Below are 14,530 nucleotides of genomic sequence, written 5' to 3'. Positions count from 1 at the left end.
GATCGGAAGAAATGGAGAGCAGGGCGTGCCGCAATAATGTACGATTCCTGGGTTTTCCAGAAAGCATGCGGCAAACAGAATCGGAAATCCCCCTGGAGCAATGGCTAATAAAGGAGGTGTTAAATGGGGCTCCATCCAAGTTTTTCTCCGTGGAAAGGGCATACAGAATACCGGGCAGACCCCCGGCCCCTTGTCAGCCACCTAGACCACTGATCGCCAGATTCCTGAACCATAGAGACCGGGACGCAATATTACAACAATTCCGCAACAAAGGCCCATTTAAGTACGAGGACTCGACTATTAACGCATACCCAGACTTCACACAGGAGGTGCAGAATCAACGCAACTCTTACGTTAAAATTAAACAGCGACTGCGTGAACATAACATAAAATATGCCTTGTTTTTTCCCGCGAAACTAAGGGTGGTAGCGGAGGACCGCACCCACATATTCACCAATCCCGAGGATGCTTGGACATGGCTGCATGCCAAGGGCCTAGCTCGCCCGCGGGAAGACGCGGAGGGAGATGAGGAATGGCAAACCTCTGCTTCAAGGAAGCGATCCAGGAGGCGCGCTAGGGGCCAACCTAACGACCTGCAGGTGGCAGAAGAAAGAGCAAGAGTACTGAAAGAGACGCCTTTACACATGCAAAGCAACTTTGCAACTGCTAGGAAACCCCCTGAGATGGGCACGGACTCCGACACAGCCAGTTCCGCATCTACAATAACTGAAGAACTGGGTGGGCCAAAGGTCACCCCCAGGTCCGCAGACAAACTTTAATTTGCATACATCTACCCTGTTGGTCCGCCGGCTTTAATGATGCTTGAAATCCGAAAACCACCAGGGACTCTGAGGCGCCGCCAAGGACCAGGGCGAATGCGCCTCCAGCAATGTGTATCTTTGATATAAATGTATAGCTAATTGATAGGGGGCGTGCGGGGGCGTGCTGTGGGTGGCGGAGCGGTGCTGGGAGGAATAGTCTCACATTCCGAGGGGCGCCCAATGGTATTAGCAGACTAAGGCGGTCATTCTGACCGCGGCGGGTGGCGGTCGCCGCCCGCCATGCGGTCACCGGTCGCCGCCCGCCATGCGGTCACCGCCAAAAGGCCACCCGCCGGCCCAGCGGGAAAGCCCCTTCAACATAGAAGCCGGCTCCGAATGGAGCCGGCAGTGTTGCAGGGGTGCGACGGGTGCAGTAGCACCCGTCGCAATTTTCACTGTCTGCAAAGCAGACAGTGAAAATCTTCATGGGGCCCTGTTAGGGGGCCCCTGCACTGCCCATGCCAGTGGCATGGGCAGTGCAGGGGCCCCCAGGAGCCCCACGACACCCGTTCCCACCATCCTGGTTCTGGCGGTGTAAACCGCCAGAAACAGGCTGGCGGGAAGGGGGTCGGAATCCCCATCCCTAGGCCAGGGGAAAACCGGCAGGAAACCGCCGGTTCCCCTTTTCTGTCGACCCCCTAAGTCTGCAGAAAGATGTGAGCCCCTTATAAGAGCCACATCTGGAAGATATGATAACCTCAATATGGAAATCCAACTGGATACGGGTTAGTTCACGAGTTTAGTTTAGTAGTTTCACACAAGTTGTAAGTAGTGTTGGGGATTCATCGAGGGGGGGTGGGGCTAGTAGTTTAGCAGTAATGCACGCGTCGGAATCACTCAAAACACAAAGTAAACAGCTGCACTCGCTACTTTTAACATATAGCAGCGACAGAAGGGTAGTGACCAGGTGGGCCAATATCAAAGCTCAGATCTCAAGCACAGAGATTTATCCCCAAAACCCCATATGACACCTTCCGGTAGAAATAACAAAAACCAGTATGCTATAGTAACATGGAATGTAAGGGGCTTGGGGGCACTGAGCAAGCGGACCAGAGTACACGCATGTCTGAGGCGACTAGGAGTGCATATTGCCATCCTACAAGAGACGCACATGCTAGAGGGGGACTTACGTGATCTGCGCACGAAATGGGGAGGCCTGTTGATAGGCACGACGTACTCGGCCTTCGCGAGGGGGGTGCTGGTCTGGATAGCAGCGGGAGTTCCATTCCTCTTATCGACACATAAAATAGACCAAGGAGGTAGATACGTGGTAGTGGAGGGCAGATTGGACGGCAGACAAATAGCAGTAGTCGGTATATACGCTCCAAACAGTGGGATTGAGGGATTTCTTAGCACCCTCACTCCAACATTACTGTCCTACCCCATGGCCCCGGCCCTGTGCGGCGGAGACTTCAACAGCACACCATCTGCAACATTGGATAGATCTCATGCCCAAGCGAGCTCGCTGGCAAACAGGAAATCCACAGGTCCCCTGCAGGATTGGGCAAGCGATATGAGACTACACGACATATGGCGCCTAGGACACACACAGCAGAGGGAATACTCATTCTACTCAGCACCACACAACACCCACACCAGAATAGATATAATATGGGGCACTCGGGATATAGGGGCACTGGTCAGCGAGTCAGAATACTTAGCGAAGACACTGTCGGATCATGCCCCACTGAACTGGGGTAGGCCACGCCAGGCGGTTCCCACCTGGCGGTTCCAAGTGGAAGCATTACAGGACCAGGCATTCGCCGAAACATTAAAAGACTCTATAAGCCAGTACTGGGATACAAATGCCATGACCGCAACAACACGAGCGATAGAGTGGGAGGCCCACAAAGTAGTGGTACGTGGAGTATGCATATCCTCCACGTGGGGAGTGAGACGCTCTTTACAGGCGGAAATTGGCAAACTAGAGAAGGAGCTCAGAGCAGCAGAAATAGCGGTGGCGCTAGGGGAAATCCCTCACACCGTCCTAAAAGAAAGGCGCTTAAAATACAATGACGCTGACAGCAAACTCCGTTGTCATGATTACAACTATCATCTAATAAGGCTGCAAACAGAAGGGGATAGATCAAGCAGAATGTTAGCGTGGCTGCTCCGAGAGGATAGACAGCAATCTCCAATAGGGGCCATACGCGTGGGTGCACATGCTATGGCTACCACACAAGCTGAGATAAACGAGACGTTTAGAGAATATTACTCAAACTTATACACTAAACGCACCTCATGCACTGCTCCACAACTTGAGGCTTTTCTCGCTGTCTCTCTTCTGCCGCAATTATCACAAACTGACAGAGAAATAATCGAAGCTCCCATGACAATGGAAGAAATAGAATTAGCCCTTGCACAGTTTGCTAGAAATAAAGCGCCTGGTGCAGATGGCCTCCCGTCGGAATACTACAAAGCCCATTTATCATGCTTGAAGCCTCACCTTCTAAAGGTGTTCGAAGAAGTGTGGACTAACGAATGCCTGCCCACATCCCAAAGAGAAGCTATGATAGTGGTACTCCCCAAACAGGGCCGTGATCCCACAGATGTCAAATCCTACAGACCACTATCGCTTCTAAATTTAGATTGCAAAATACTAGGCAAAATACTAGCAAACAGATTAGCCCCCCTCATGCATTCTTTGGTACACGCAGACCAAAATGGCTTCATTCCAAGGCGTAACACCTTCCGAAATATTCGCAGATTACTGAGCATAATGGGTGATACTCCCCGAGACACACAAGAAGAAATGGTGCTCTCACTGGATATTGAAAAGGCTTTTGTCACGCTCGAGTGGGACTTCCTTTTGGCCACAATGGCCCGCATGGGAATAGGCCCCAACTATACCCGCTGGGTCCGGACACTGTATTCCAACCCACGTGCAAGGGTGAAGACTGGTGGGGTGATCTCCGACAGCTTCTCGATCTCCCGGGGCACAAGGCAGGGCTGCCCCCTATCCCTGCTACTTTTTGCTATAGCAATGGAACCATTAGCGGCAAGAGTGCGTCTCATGGAGCACGAATGGGGAATAATCAGGAACGGGCTCCACTACACGATCTCGCTATACGCAGACGATGCCTTAATATACATCCGGAAAGGCCGCGCAGCTGTTCCCTTAGTAATATCCTTACTGGCCGAGTTCGGAGACCTGTCAGGCCTAGTGGTAAACTGGGAAAAGTCTTGTGCGTTCCCTCTGGCAAAGTGGCCATCCGAAAGTCAGGGCGCTCCTCAGTTAGGGCGCTTAAAATGGTGTCCGGAAACATTAAAATACCTTGGGATAAACATATATCACGACACAGAAGATCTAAGAGATGGGAACTTGGGGAGGGCGCTGACCTCCATAAAAGGCTCATTGCAGTTCTGGAACATGCTCCCGCTCTCGCCGCCTGGCAAGGTGCCGATCGCGAACATGCTGATCCTACCTAGGCTGCTATATTACTTCGCGGCCTTACCAATAGCCATTCCCAAAAGCTTCTTTGGCAACTTAAACACAGCCCTGCTGCAGCTCATTTGGGGAGGTGGCAGAGCGCGTGTGGCCCTAGCCACGCTACAACACCCAGTGGATATGGGCGGTCTGGGAGCCCCCAACTTCGAACGCTACTATGCAGCCGCACAGCTGCAGTGGGTTCAGAACTGGATCCACAGACCAGCGCAGGCAGAGTCCACGTGCCTGGAGTCCTGGTAGAATGGGACCCCCCTGATAAGGTGGTTGACATCCAAACACCCCAAGGCGGAACATGTTAACCCACTGCTTGCGGTGGCGCACGCGTGCTGGGCTAAATTCGTGCAAAGTGGAGTGGACAAGCTCCCCTACTCCCCACATATACCACTGGACTACCTCCTGGGGGCGATCGCAGCTGGTACGCGGGCGTCGTTGGTATGGATAGAGGCAGGCGTACAGACAGTGGGCGACTGCTTCGAAGATGGCAAGCTAATGTCATTCGAAGCCCTACAGGCCTTCACTGAGATGAGCCCCGGCCAGTTCTTGACATACCACGCTATATGCCACGCAATTAAAAAAACGCGGGGGGCAGGCACCTCAGAACCAGAGATCTCCCCTGTAATTCATCATCTCCTACAATATAATGCCCAAATAAAAATAATATCCAGCCTGTACAAAATCCTCAATAAACCTCCCGAACCACAAGCGGAGAAAGCCCGAGAGAGATGGAATGCTGTACTCCCTGTCCCGATCCCACGCGCGGACTGGCCAAAAGCCCTGTATCATGCCCGTGGCGTGTCAAGGAATCCCAGATTCAGGTACACTCAATTTAACTTCACGCATCAAACATATTTATCCCCTGCCAGGATAAAGCGAATGTTCCCCGACTCTGAGCCAATATGTCCCAGATGCAAAGCGTCGTCAGCAACCTTCTACCACATGGTCTGGGATTGCCCTAACATACAAACAGCCTGGACGGAGGTGGTACAGGAGATCTCCGAGTTAACGGGGCTTGCGTTGACAGCAGACCCCAAGTCCTGCTTACTGGGATTGAGGTTAAGACCTAAAAAACAAAGATACCTGCACAAATTCGTAGATCTAGCCTGTTTAATGTATAAAAGAATGATAGCGATGCATTGGAAAGCCCCCAATGCTCCTGATCGGAAATCTTGGTACACTTTAACACTACGCTGGGCGCGCACGGAATACCAGGTATTAAAAAAACTGGTGCGAGAGGGGTGACATCACATGGGGTGCACCACCTGGGAAACTTTGGTAACCAAACTTGAGCCCAAAAACGATGATATGCCCCCATGAGCCAGGGAACGCATAGTTGTAACAAGCGTGATATAAATCCCTCTGCATATCTCATCACAGAGGCATAACCCGTAGGGTGGCCCGTCATAATAGCACGATCACTTTCCCCCTCTCCCTCCTGTATTCATAACTCACTAGATCTCCAGCGCAAGAATACTAACAACACACAGGGTAAAATACCACCCCGGTAGCCATCCGCGTTCACCAACCTAAACGGGGCATCCACCAGGTGACTAGGGATATAGGCTCAGCAACAAAGGGTCCACACTGGTCACGCGCGACCACCCCCAAAGATAGTTAACACACGCTAAGCCTCCGGCAATTGCAGCAAGGAATGATACTGTAGGATTGGTAGTGTTCCGAGACGTGTTTAAAGTGTGGTGTTCGGGGTTGTTAAATGGTTTTAATGCTGGATAATGCTTTAGGTGATGCTGTTGCCGATAATTGAACAGTTTGTATCGCATATTTGAAATATAAAACCAATAAAAAAATATTTTAAAAAAAACAACATATTGCTGCTAAGTTTGCCTGGATGCTTTTGTGCCAAGGTACCAAAGGGTAAAGCGCAGGTTTATTTGTGACTTTTGTGGTACAGCCTGAAAAGGTCTGTGTGTATTAGTTGCGTGGAGCTGCCTCTCTCCTCAACTAATAATCCAATTTCTTACAGGTTGTTTTCCAAGTCATTAAAAAATGTAAACAACCTCCTTGTTGCTTGGATGCTGATGCCAGTCAGAACACATAAGAATATTTTACTAGTATTTTGTCTGTCTGTCTGTCCAGCCTGTTATTAATTCGTCTCTGAGATCTGCTATTGTAGCTGCTGAATAAAAGAACACCCAGATTTTACCACTAATGAAAAAACACTAATTATACCAGGGGTGGATGGAAAATTATATGTGAGAGCCACAGCTGCCCTTTTTAGCAAAACTGTACGCACATTTTTAACCTGTTATCCTCATTTGTGGAATCCTAACCATTAAAACTTCCCGCTCAGGCCACCTTCCATGCTGGGTTGAGCACAAAAAGTATTCTAACGGCAGTACTGGGTGACGGACATCTGTCTGCACATAAGAACATCCTGTACACTTCGATCTCACCGCCGCTTTTGATGCCGTTTACCACCAGGTATTGCTGGAGCACCCTTGTAACTTTGATATCAAAGGGACTGTTTTAAAATAGTTTAATAGTTTTTTAATCAGATCAGTCTTTTCATTTGGGGTTTGGACTATAGTTATTGGATAATAAATGTCCAGACTGCGGCATCCCTCAGTGTTCTCTATCATCACGCCTTTTGTTTAATTTAATGTGGGGCACTATTCACCCAGTTTATTTAATTATTTAGTATGAATACTTGAATGAATAAATGGCATACAAACCCTAAATGCGATTGACGGTAACCCTATTCAGAGTACAGAAATTCTGCAGGACTGCATGTCATATGTACAGTAGTGCATTGCTCAAAAGTGACTAAAAATGAATGGAGAAAAAACAGAAATCCTTCTTCCCTACAGAGAAACGTCTATACTTGTAGGCCCCCATCTCTGGGGAAAGAACATACTCCTGTGTTAGCGTAAAGAATCTTCATCGAATGGAACAAATTATGATTGTTGGTGTCCGTAAAATTGGATTCTTGTAATTCCGGTTACCTGGGCCGGACAACAAAATCATGAAAAACAGCAGATGATTCAAAATGCCACAGCAAACAAGTTTGTAAGTGTAAAGAAATTTGAAAGGACTTCTTAATCGTTGGACAAATTGCATTGGTAGTCGGTCATTCAGATGATATTATTCAAATGGCTATGTCTAGTGCACAAAATACTCTATGATAACAAACCATGGCCCAGATTTATGTGGGCCTAATGCCATTCTAACGCCACGCTAATGTGGTGTTAGAAGTCCAAAAACGCTGGCCCATATTTACAAAGTAGTGCAATGCTTGCTTTGCGCCACTTTGTAACTCCCTTGCGCCACATTATGCCTGCTCCAGGCACAATGTATTCAATGGGAGTGTTCAAGCGCTTGGGGGGCTGCAAAAATTGCGCAAAGTAATCTATGAGATTTCTTTGTGCCATTTTCATCGGCATTTTTTAACGCCTGCTGAGAGCAGGCGTTAAAAAGAGGCTCCCATTGTGTTCAATGGGCCTCTGGGTGCTTTGCAGGATTGGTGTCATCATTTTTTACACTAATTCTGCAAAGCACCAGACTAGCGTAAAAAATTATAATGCTAGTCCACCTGACTGGTGCGCTGTATTTTAAATACGGTGCACACAGGGTGACGTTAGAGGAGTCTAAGGGGCGCAGGAAAAGTGGCGCTGCACTCAGTGCAGTGCCACTTTTCATAAATCTGCCCCCTAGTCTGCTATCTAAAAGATTTTGGGCCTGATGTATCAAAGAGTCTTACCCATTCTGTGTCTATGGGAAAATGTGTTCATACATATGGCCCAACTTTATGTTCCCAGACGCTAATTGAGCAGAGAAGCTTTTCCACTTAATATTCCAGCCTTCCACTGAGCAGCTCTAGATGGCAGAACCTTTTCTGTAGCTGCAGCAGGATGGTTTCTGCTTGAACTCTGACAAAAAATTGTGTTCTTCAAGCTCAGGAAGCAGTTTAAAAACTGTCGATTTCTAGCATAGTAGACTTTGGGCCTGATTACAACTTTGGAGGAGGTGTTAATCCGTCCCAAAAGTGACGGTAAAGTGACGGATATACCACCACCAGCCGTATTACGAGTCCATTATATCCTATGGAACTCGTAATACGGCTGATAGTATATCCGTCACATTTGGGACGGATTAACACCTCCTCCAAAGTTGTAATCAGGCCCTTTATGCCTTAGCTTAATTTCTATTAATGTACTGTACTTGAAAATATTCGTTTTGATGCGCCCAGAACTAAGGTACCTACAAGTGTTATATGCGTTTAATAAATAGTTTTCGATAACAGCTATGGTCGACATATCTTTCTGGAAAGAATGTGTGTTAGACATATAATAAAGCCTGCCAGAGACTGTCAGCCATTTGATTCATTGTTGTGAGTTACTGCATCTTTTGCTCCCAAACGCACACAGACAAGAAAGTCAAACTGTTATTTTCAAGGCTTTTTTGAAACCCAGTGTTGATGCATAATAAATGTAAAAGCATTATTACCCATATAAGAATAACAGTATTGTGCAGATGTGAAGAGAATGCAAAAATGATTAAAGCAGGCAGTATGGTGCATTGTGACTAAGGATCCCCAAACATATAACCCTAGCTAATAAACATATTAGCATCAACAATCTGATTCTACAGAGTTTAGTATTTAGATGTTTGTCGCCACATACCTGAACTTCATTTATTTTCCCTTCCTCAGGCTGTCTGCAAGACAATGCTTGATTGTGTCTATGTGGTCAAATGTGTTATTAAATAGTCGCCTTAACAGTCACAAGGAGAACCACAGTGCTCAATCCGGTGTTCGCTCTCTCTCTCTATCTCTCTCACTGAGAGGACAGTGAACTGTCATTTTATACTATTCATAACAATATTGTGGCTATAATAACTCTTGCAATTCATGAAGTAATGTGGGAAGAAAAGCATGAAATTCACTTACATATTCACGCTAAAGCCACTATCCCCTTTATCTAAGAATCACAAATAAAATAATTAAATGAACTAGAAGCATCATACTATCACAACACGATATATACTGCACGCATTGTTACATCATAATAAAGATAAATGTATAGGAAATAGTCAGTGACTGCAAATGAATAATGGCATTTAGGATGTGCAGGCAGAATGGGCAAATGAACAGTATAAGGGGCTCCTAGTAGACATGGTTGGCAAAGCACATGCCATCCCCTCAGTCCTGTACAGGAAGGGAATGAAGTGTTAGGTCAAAAGAGCGTCAGCTCTCCATCATAGATATTGCCAGCTCACACACTAGTAACCACAAAGCTCTAGGACAGGAACCCATTCAGTGTAAACCCTGATTAGAGAAATCAAAACTGAAAAGTGTGGGGTCCTATTTGGAGAAAACCAAAGTACATTACAATGATGTTGGCATGAGCCTCTTGGAAGAGCTGGAGGATATTCATCAAACGACACATGGCAATCAATATTTACTGCTTAATCGCTTTTTGTGGCTGCACAAGTTGTTATTGGAACCTGTTTTATTTGATTTTTTTATCTCATTTTTAAAGCAGAAGACCTAGATGAAACTGTGGCATAACACACACTGATGAAGTCCCCTGTGAAGAAAGTTAGGGGCTCCTCGCAATCTCATGTCTCAGAGATATTCATAGGACTGAAAAAAGGGTCCCCCGAGGGTGGCCCACCCCCTACACTGCAATGCATACTGGGACCTGTGTTACTCCTCTAAATTGAATGATGACACTACAATTCTGAAGATATTCATACCAAATATTTTATCAGATCTCATATTCATCCCATGTTCATACCAATGTTTTACCAGATCTCATGTTGTGATGGACATAAGACAGATCAGTTCATTATGACAATAACAATAATAAAAATACATTCAAATTGTGTAAAGGCAAGATGTGTGGGCACCAGGTAATTTAGATATGCGCATCCCAATGTAGCTTTCAGAGTTCCTGAATGTGGAAAGTGCCCATTTTCCCTTATCTGGGGTAGTGTACACTGGGAAACAAGGTACAGTCCCAGGATGTCCTAACATGCTCAGCACTTGTGTTCCAAAAGTACTTACACCTGATCATTATTTCACCTTTAGGTCTTGACCCCGCTGGTCCTTTGTTTGAAGGGATGTCACCAACTGATCGTTTATCTCCTGATGATGCAAATTTCGTAGATGCCATCCATACCTTCACTCAGCAGCACATGGGCCTGAGCGTCGGGATCAAGCAAGCTGTGGCCCATTATGACTTTTACCCCAATGGCGGGACCTTCCAGCCTGGCTGCAACTTCCTGCACATGTACAACCACATCGCCGAATATGGAATCGCAGGTAAGAAAGAGATGACGGGAGTAGTACTGCACATCATGGTCCCAGTTGTGATTAGCTGATCACATTACGCTGAAGAGGTTGGCGGACAGCCGAATAGCAGCGACTGTACCAATAGTAATTTTGGGACATCATAGGCTCCATTTACAAAAAATGTAAAAGTGAAGGCAGAGGGTAACATCTCCTCCTAACTCACCTCCCTGGAAATCTCGGCCAGAAGCTGTTTTGTAAGCATACATTCTGGGAATGTCATGTCATGTCACACATTCTCCAGGCTACTACACCTGCTGTCCAATTGTACACTTTTTCCCTTTTCTAATCTCTGCAAGGAAAATATTTTTCCCATGAAAATAGCGCTTCCTCTGAACCCCCAGAAAATAGAGGGATGATGAGTTCCCATTGTCATCTTGGATGAGGAGATACAGAAGCTCTCATTTCGGGGTGGGAACCGGTCAGATGGGAGTTTGTAAATGCCGACAAGCATGCAGGTTTGCGACCATTCAAACACGATTACAAAATTACAAGGCAGGCAACATCTTGTAGCACCCACTGCCCACCTCTTTCGTAGGAATTACTACAGTGAATTTCTCTCTACTTGTGGCTGAGAAATCTGAAACAGTAGATCCTTTTACACCAGCACGGAATATTTTTGTGAATTCCTGGCAGGTGTAAACAAGTTATTTCAGCCGTAAACTAAAAAAAAGTGTGGCTGAAAATACCATTTGGAATGGGGCCGCCTATCTTGTTGATGTCATTCCTGCCGTGCATCAGTGCAATGGCACAGGGCGTACTTGATCAATAAGAGCTTTAAAAGCGAAGACCTATATTGGGAATAAAAAGTGCTGAGGAACATGACATGTAAAGTACTCTGGCCTCTGGGCAGATTGATGGTTGCATGGGCAGGTCGTGTGACCAGTCGTTGAGGGAAGGTGACTAATCTAGGAAAAAGACTTAGCCAGAACCTAAGAATAATAAAATGATGATAGTGTGATGCATTATACAGCAAAACGGCTGAATGTCCCTGGATGGAGTGAGTTGCATATATAAATCCACAGTAGAGAGTGCTAATACCCTTGCCCACCTCTCCTACCCCCAATGGGCCCAACACATGGCTCTAAGTGTTTTATGTCTAGCATCGACAAGGATCGTTGAGGGTCTCAGCTCTCATTCGTGGGTACGGGGACTTATTTTTCATTATCAACCTTTGACCCAGAGCAAGAGTGATTATGGCAGACAAGAGGGAGTATGACGGAGTTAGGAGGGAAGAAAAGGGGCCTTTAAGAGTGAGATAATGAGACAGGAAGTGTAGAGTGGAGAAAGTATATCAGGTGGAATCAAAATGAGGCACCCTTAGTATCTGGCACATGGCAGCACCGGCAGCGACCTTTTAAGGAAAACTTTGAACTCCTGCACTTCAGCGTTTTTTTCTTACAAATTAACCACTTCCTGAGCCTGTTTTCAGCCCATAGTGCTCATCATTGCCTCACAACCCAACCTGTACCATAACTGCACAAAGAGGAAGTGCATGATTGTGGAGGAGGGACCTACATTTATCTGCTTACAGATGCTCTAAACTGTTTTATACAGGGAGTGCAGAATTATTAGGCAAATGAGTATTTTGACCACATCATCCTCTTTATGCATGTTGTCTTACTCCAAGCTGTATAGGCTCGAAAGCCTACTACCAATTAAGCATATTAGGTGATGTGCATCTCTGTAATGAGAAGGGGTGTGGTCTAATGACATCAACACCCTATATCAGGTGTGCATAATTATTAGGCAACTTCCTTTCCTTTGGCAAAATGGGTCAAAAGAAGGACTTGACAGGCTCAGAAAAGTCAAAAATAGTGAGATATCTTGCAGAGGGATGCAGCACTCTTAAAATTGCAAAGCTTCTGAAGCGTGATCATCGAACAATCAAGCGTTTCATTCAAAATAGTCAACAGGGTCGCAAGAAGCGTGTGGAAAAACCAAGGCGCAAAATAACTGCCCATGAACTGAGAAAAGTCAAGCGTGCAGCTGCCACGATGCCACTTGCCACCAGTTTGGCCATATTTCAGAGCTGCAACATCACTGGAGTGCCCAAAAGCACAAGGTGTGCAATACTCAGAGACATGGCCAAGGTAAGAAAGGCTGAAAGACGACCACCACTGAACAAGACACACAAGCTGAAACGTCAAGACTGGGCCAAGAAATATCTCAAGACTGATTTTTCTAAGGTTTTATGGACTGATGAAATGAGAGTGAGTCTTGATGGGCCAGATGGATGGGCCCGTGGCTGGATTGGTAAAGGGCAGAGAGCTCCAGTCCGACTCAGACGCCAGCAAGGTGGAGGTGGAGTACTGGTTTGGGCTGGTATCATCAAAGATGAGCTTGTGGGGCCTTTTCGGGTTGAGGATGGAGTCAAGCTCAACTCCCAGTCCTACTGCCAGTTCCTGGAAGACACCTTCTTCAAGCAGTGGTATAGGAAGAAGTCTGCATCCTTCAAGAAAAACATGATTTTCATGCAGGACAATGCTCCATCACACGCGTCCAAGTACTCCACAGCGTGGCTGGCAAGAAAGGGTATAAAAGAAGGAAATCTAATGACATGGCCTCCTTGTTCACCTGATCTGAACCCCATTGAGAACCTGTGGTCCATCATCAAATGTGAGATTTACAAGGAGGGAAAACAGTACACCTCTCTGAACAGTGTCTGGGAGGCTGTGGTTGCTGCTGCACGCAATGTTGATGGTGAACAGATCAAAACACTGACAGAATCCATGGATGGCAGGCTTTTGAGTGTCCTTGCAAAGAAAGGTGGCTATATTGGTCACTGATTTGTTTTTGTTTTGTTTTTGAATGTCAGAAATGTATATTTGTGAATGTTGAGATGTTATATTGGTTTCACTGGTAATAATAAATAATTGAAATGGGTATATATATTTTTTTTGTTAAGTTGCCTAATAATTATGCACAGTAATAGTCACCTGCACACACAGATATCCCCCTAACATAGCTAAAACTAAAAACAAACTAAAAACTACTTCCAAAAATATTCAGTTTTGATATTGATGAGTTTTTTGGGTTCATTGAGAACATGGTTGTTGTTCAATAATAAAATTAATCCTCAAAAATACAACTTGCCTAATAATTCTGCACTCCCTGTACATTTCGTGCAGTAAGCAGCTGCCTATATGCATTTACAATGTATGACAAATATGGATCTGGTTAACATCATGAATCTGCAAAGCATTTCTCAAAATTGCACTAAAGCAATATTAAATAGAAAGAATCTGATCAAAAATGACCCTGATCGAAACTGCACTAGTACAATTGTAAGTACTGGGCTTATGATCTTGCCCTTTTACCTCTCTCCAAGTGGTGCTTCTCTGGGAGAGTTCAGCACCCAATAAATGCATAGTCCATATGTAGGTGCCACACTGTGCCTAGCAGTTGCTACAGATGCCTACACCACTGTAATTTAAGATGTGTAGGCTCATTTTACGGCACACAATCTTAGTGCACAGTCTCCCTGGAATGACCTTTGCGCTCACACAAAATACACATCCAGACATACTCGGTGGACTAGTGAACCAGAATCGAGTGGCATGGCAGTCACTACAATTGGAGTTGCAAGTGAGTTGTACTTTTGTTCAAACAGTGATGGGAACAACCTCTTTAAAACACGGCACCACTCTCTTTTGAACCGTTAATACTAAATACTTAAGTTAAACACATCCTTGTCACAAAGTCTATATAAATTTTCATAATCCAATAGTTAGTCTCTTTTTTTGGCATTATGACAATCTCAACCAAATTATATTGACTTTGAGTAAGTGAGTAAATAGTCAAAAGGGATGTTGTGATATAGTTATGTGGTGTGTGTGATTAAATATATTCATACATACTTATTACAGTAGCAATCCTCTGTAGTCAAAATGGTTTGTCCACAGGTGTAAGGAAATGCCTCCTTGGCATGGTTACCCCCTGACTTTTTGCCTT

General features: G+C 45.6%; 1 protein-coding gene across 1 annotated transcript in view; it reads left to right on the top strand.

Moving 5' to 3' along the window:
- LIPC (lipase C, hepatic type) overlaps positions 1–14,530 on the top strand; it is a 506,459-nt gene that overhangs the window by 384,202 nt on the left and 107,727 nt on the right. Inside the window, exon 5 of the mRNA XM_069222091.1 lies at positions 10,316–10,549. Within this exon, the coding sequence (XP_069078192.1) occupies positions 10,316–10,549 (234 nt within the window). The remainder of the gene's footprint in view (positions 1–10,315; positions 10,550–14,530) is intronic.

This window comes from Pleurodeles waltl, chromosome 3_1 (assembly GCF_031143425.1).
Source record: "Pleurodeles waltl isolate 20211129_DDA chromosome 3_1, aPleWal1.hap1.20221129, whole genome shotgun sequence".
NCBI classification, from domain to species: Eukaryota; Metazoa; Chordata; class Amphibia; order Caudata; family Salamandridae; genus Pleurodeles; species Pleurodeles waltl.
The sequence above is the reverse complement of the archived record's forward strand: the minus strand, read 5'-3'. Positions and strand labels throughout refer to the sequence as shown.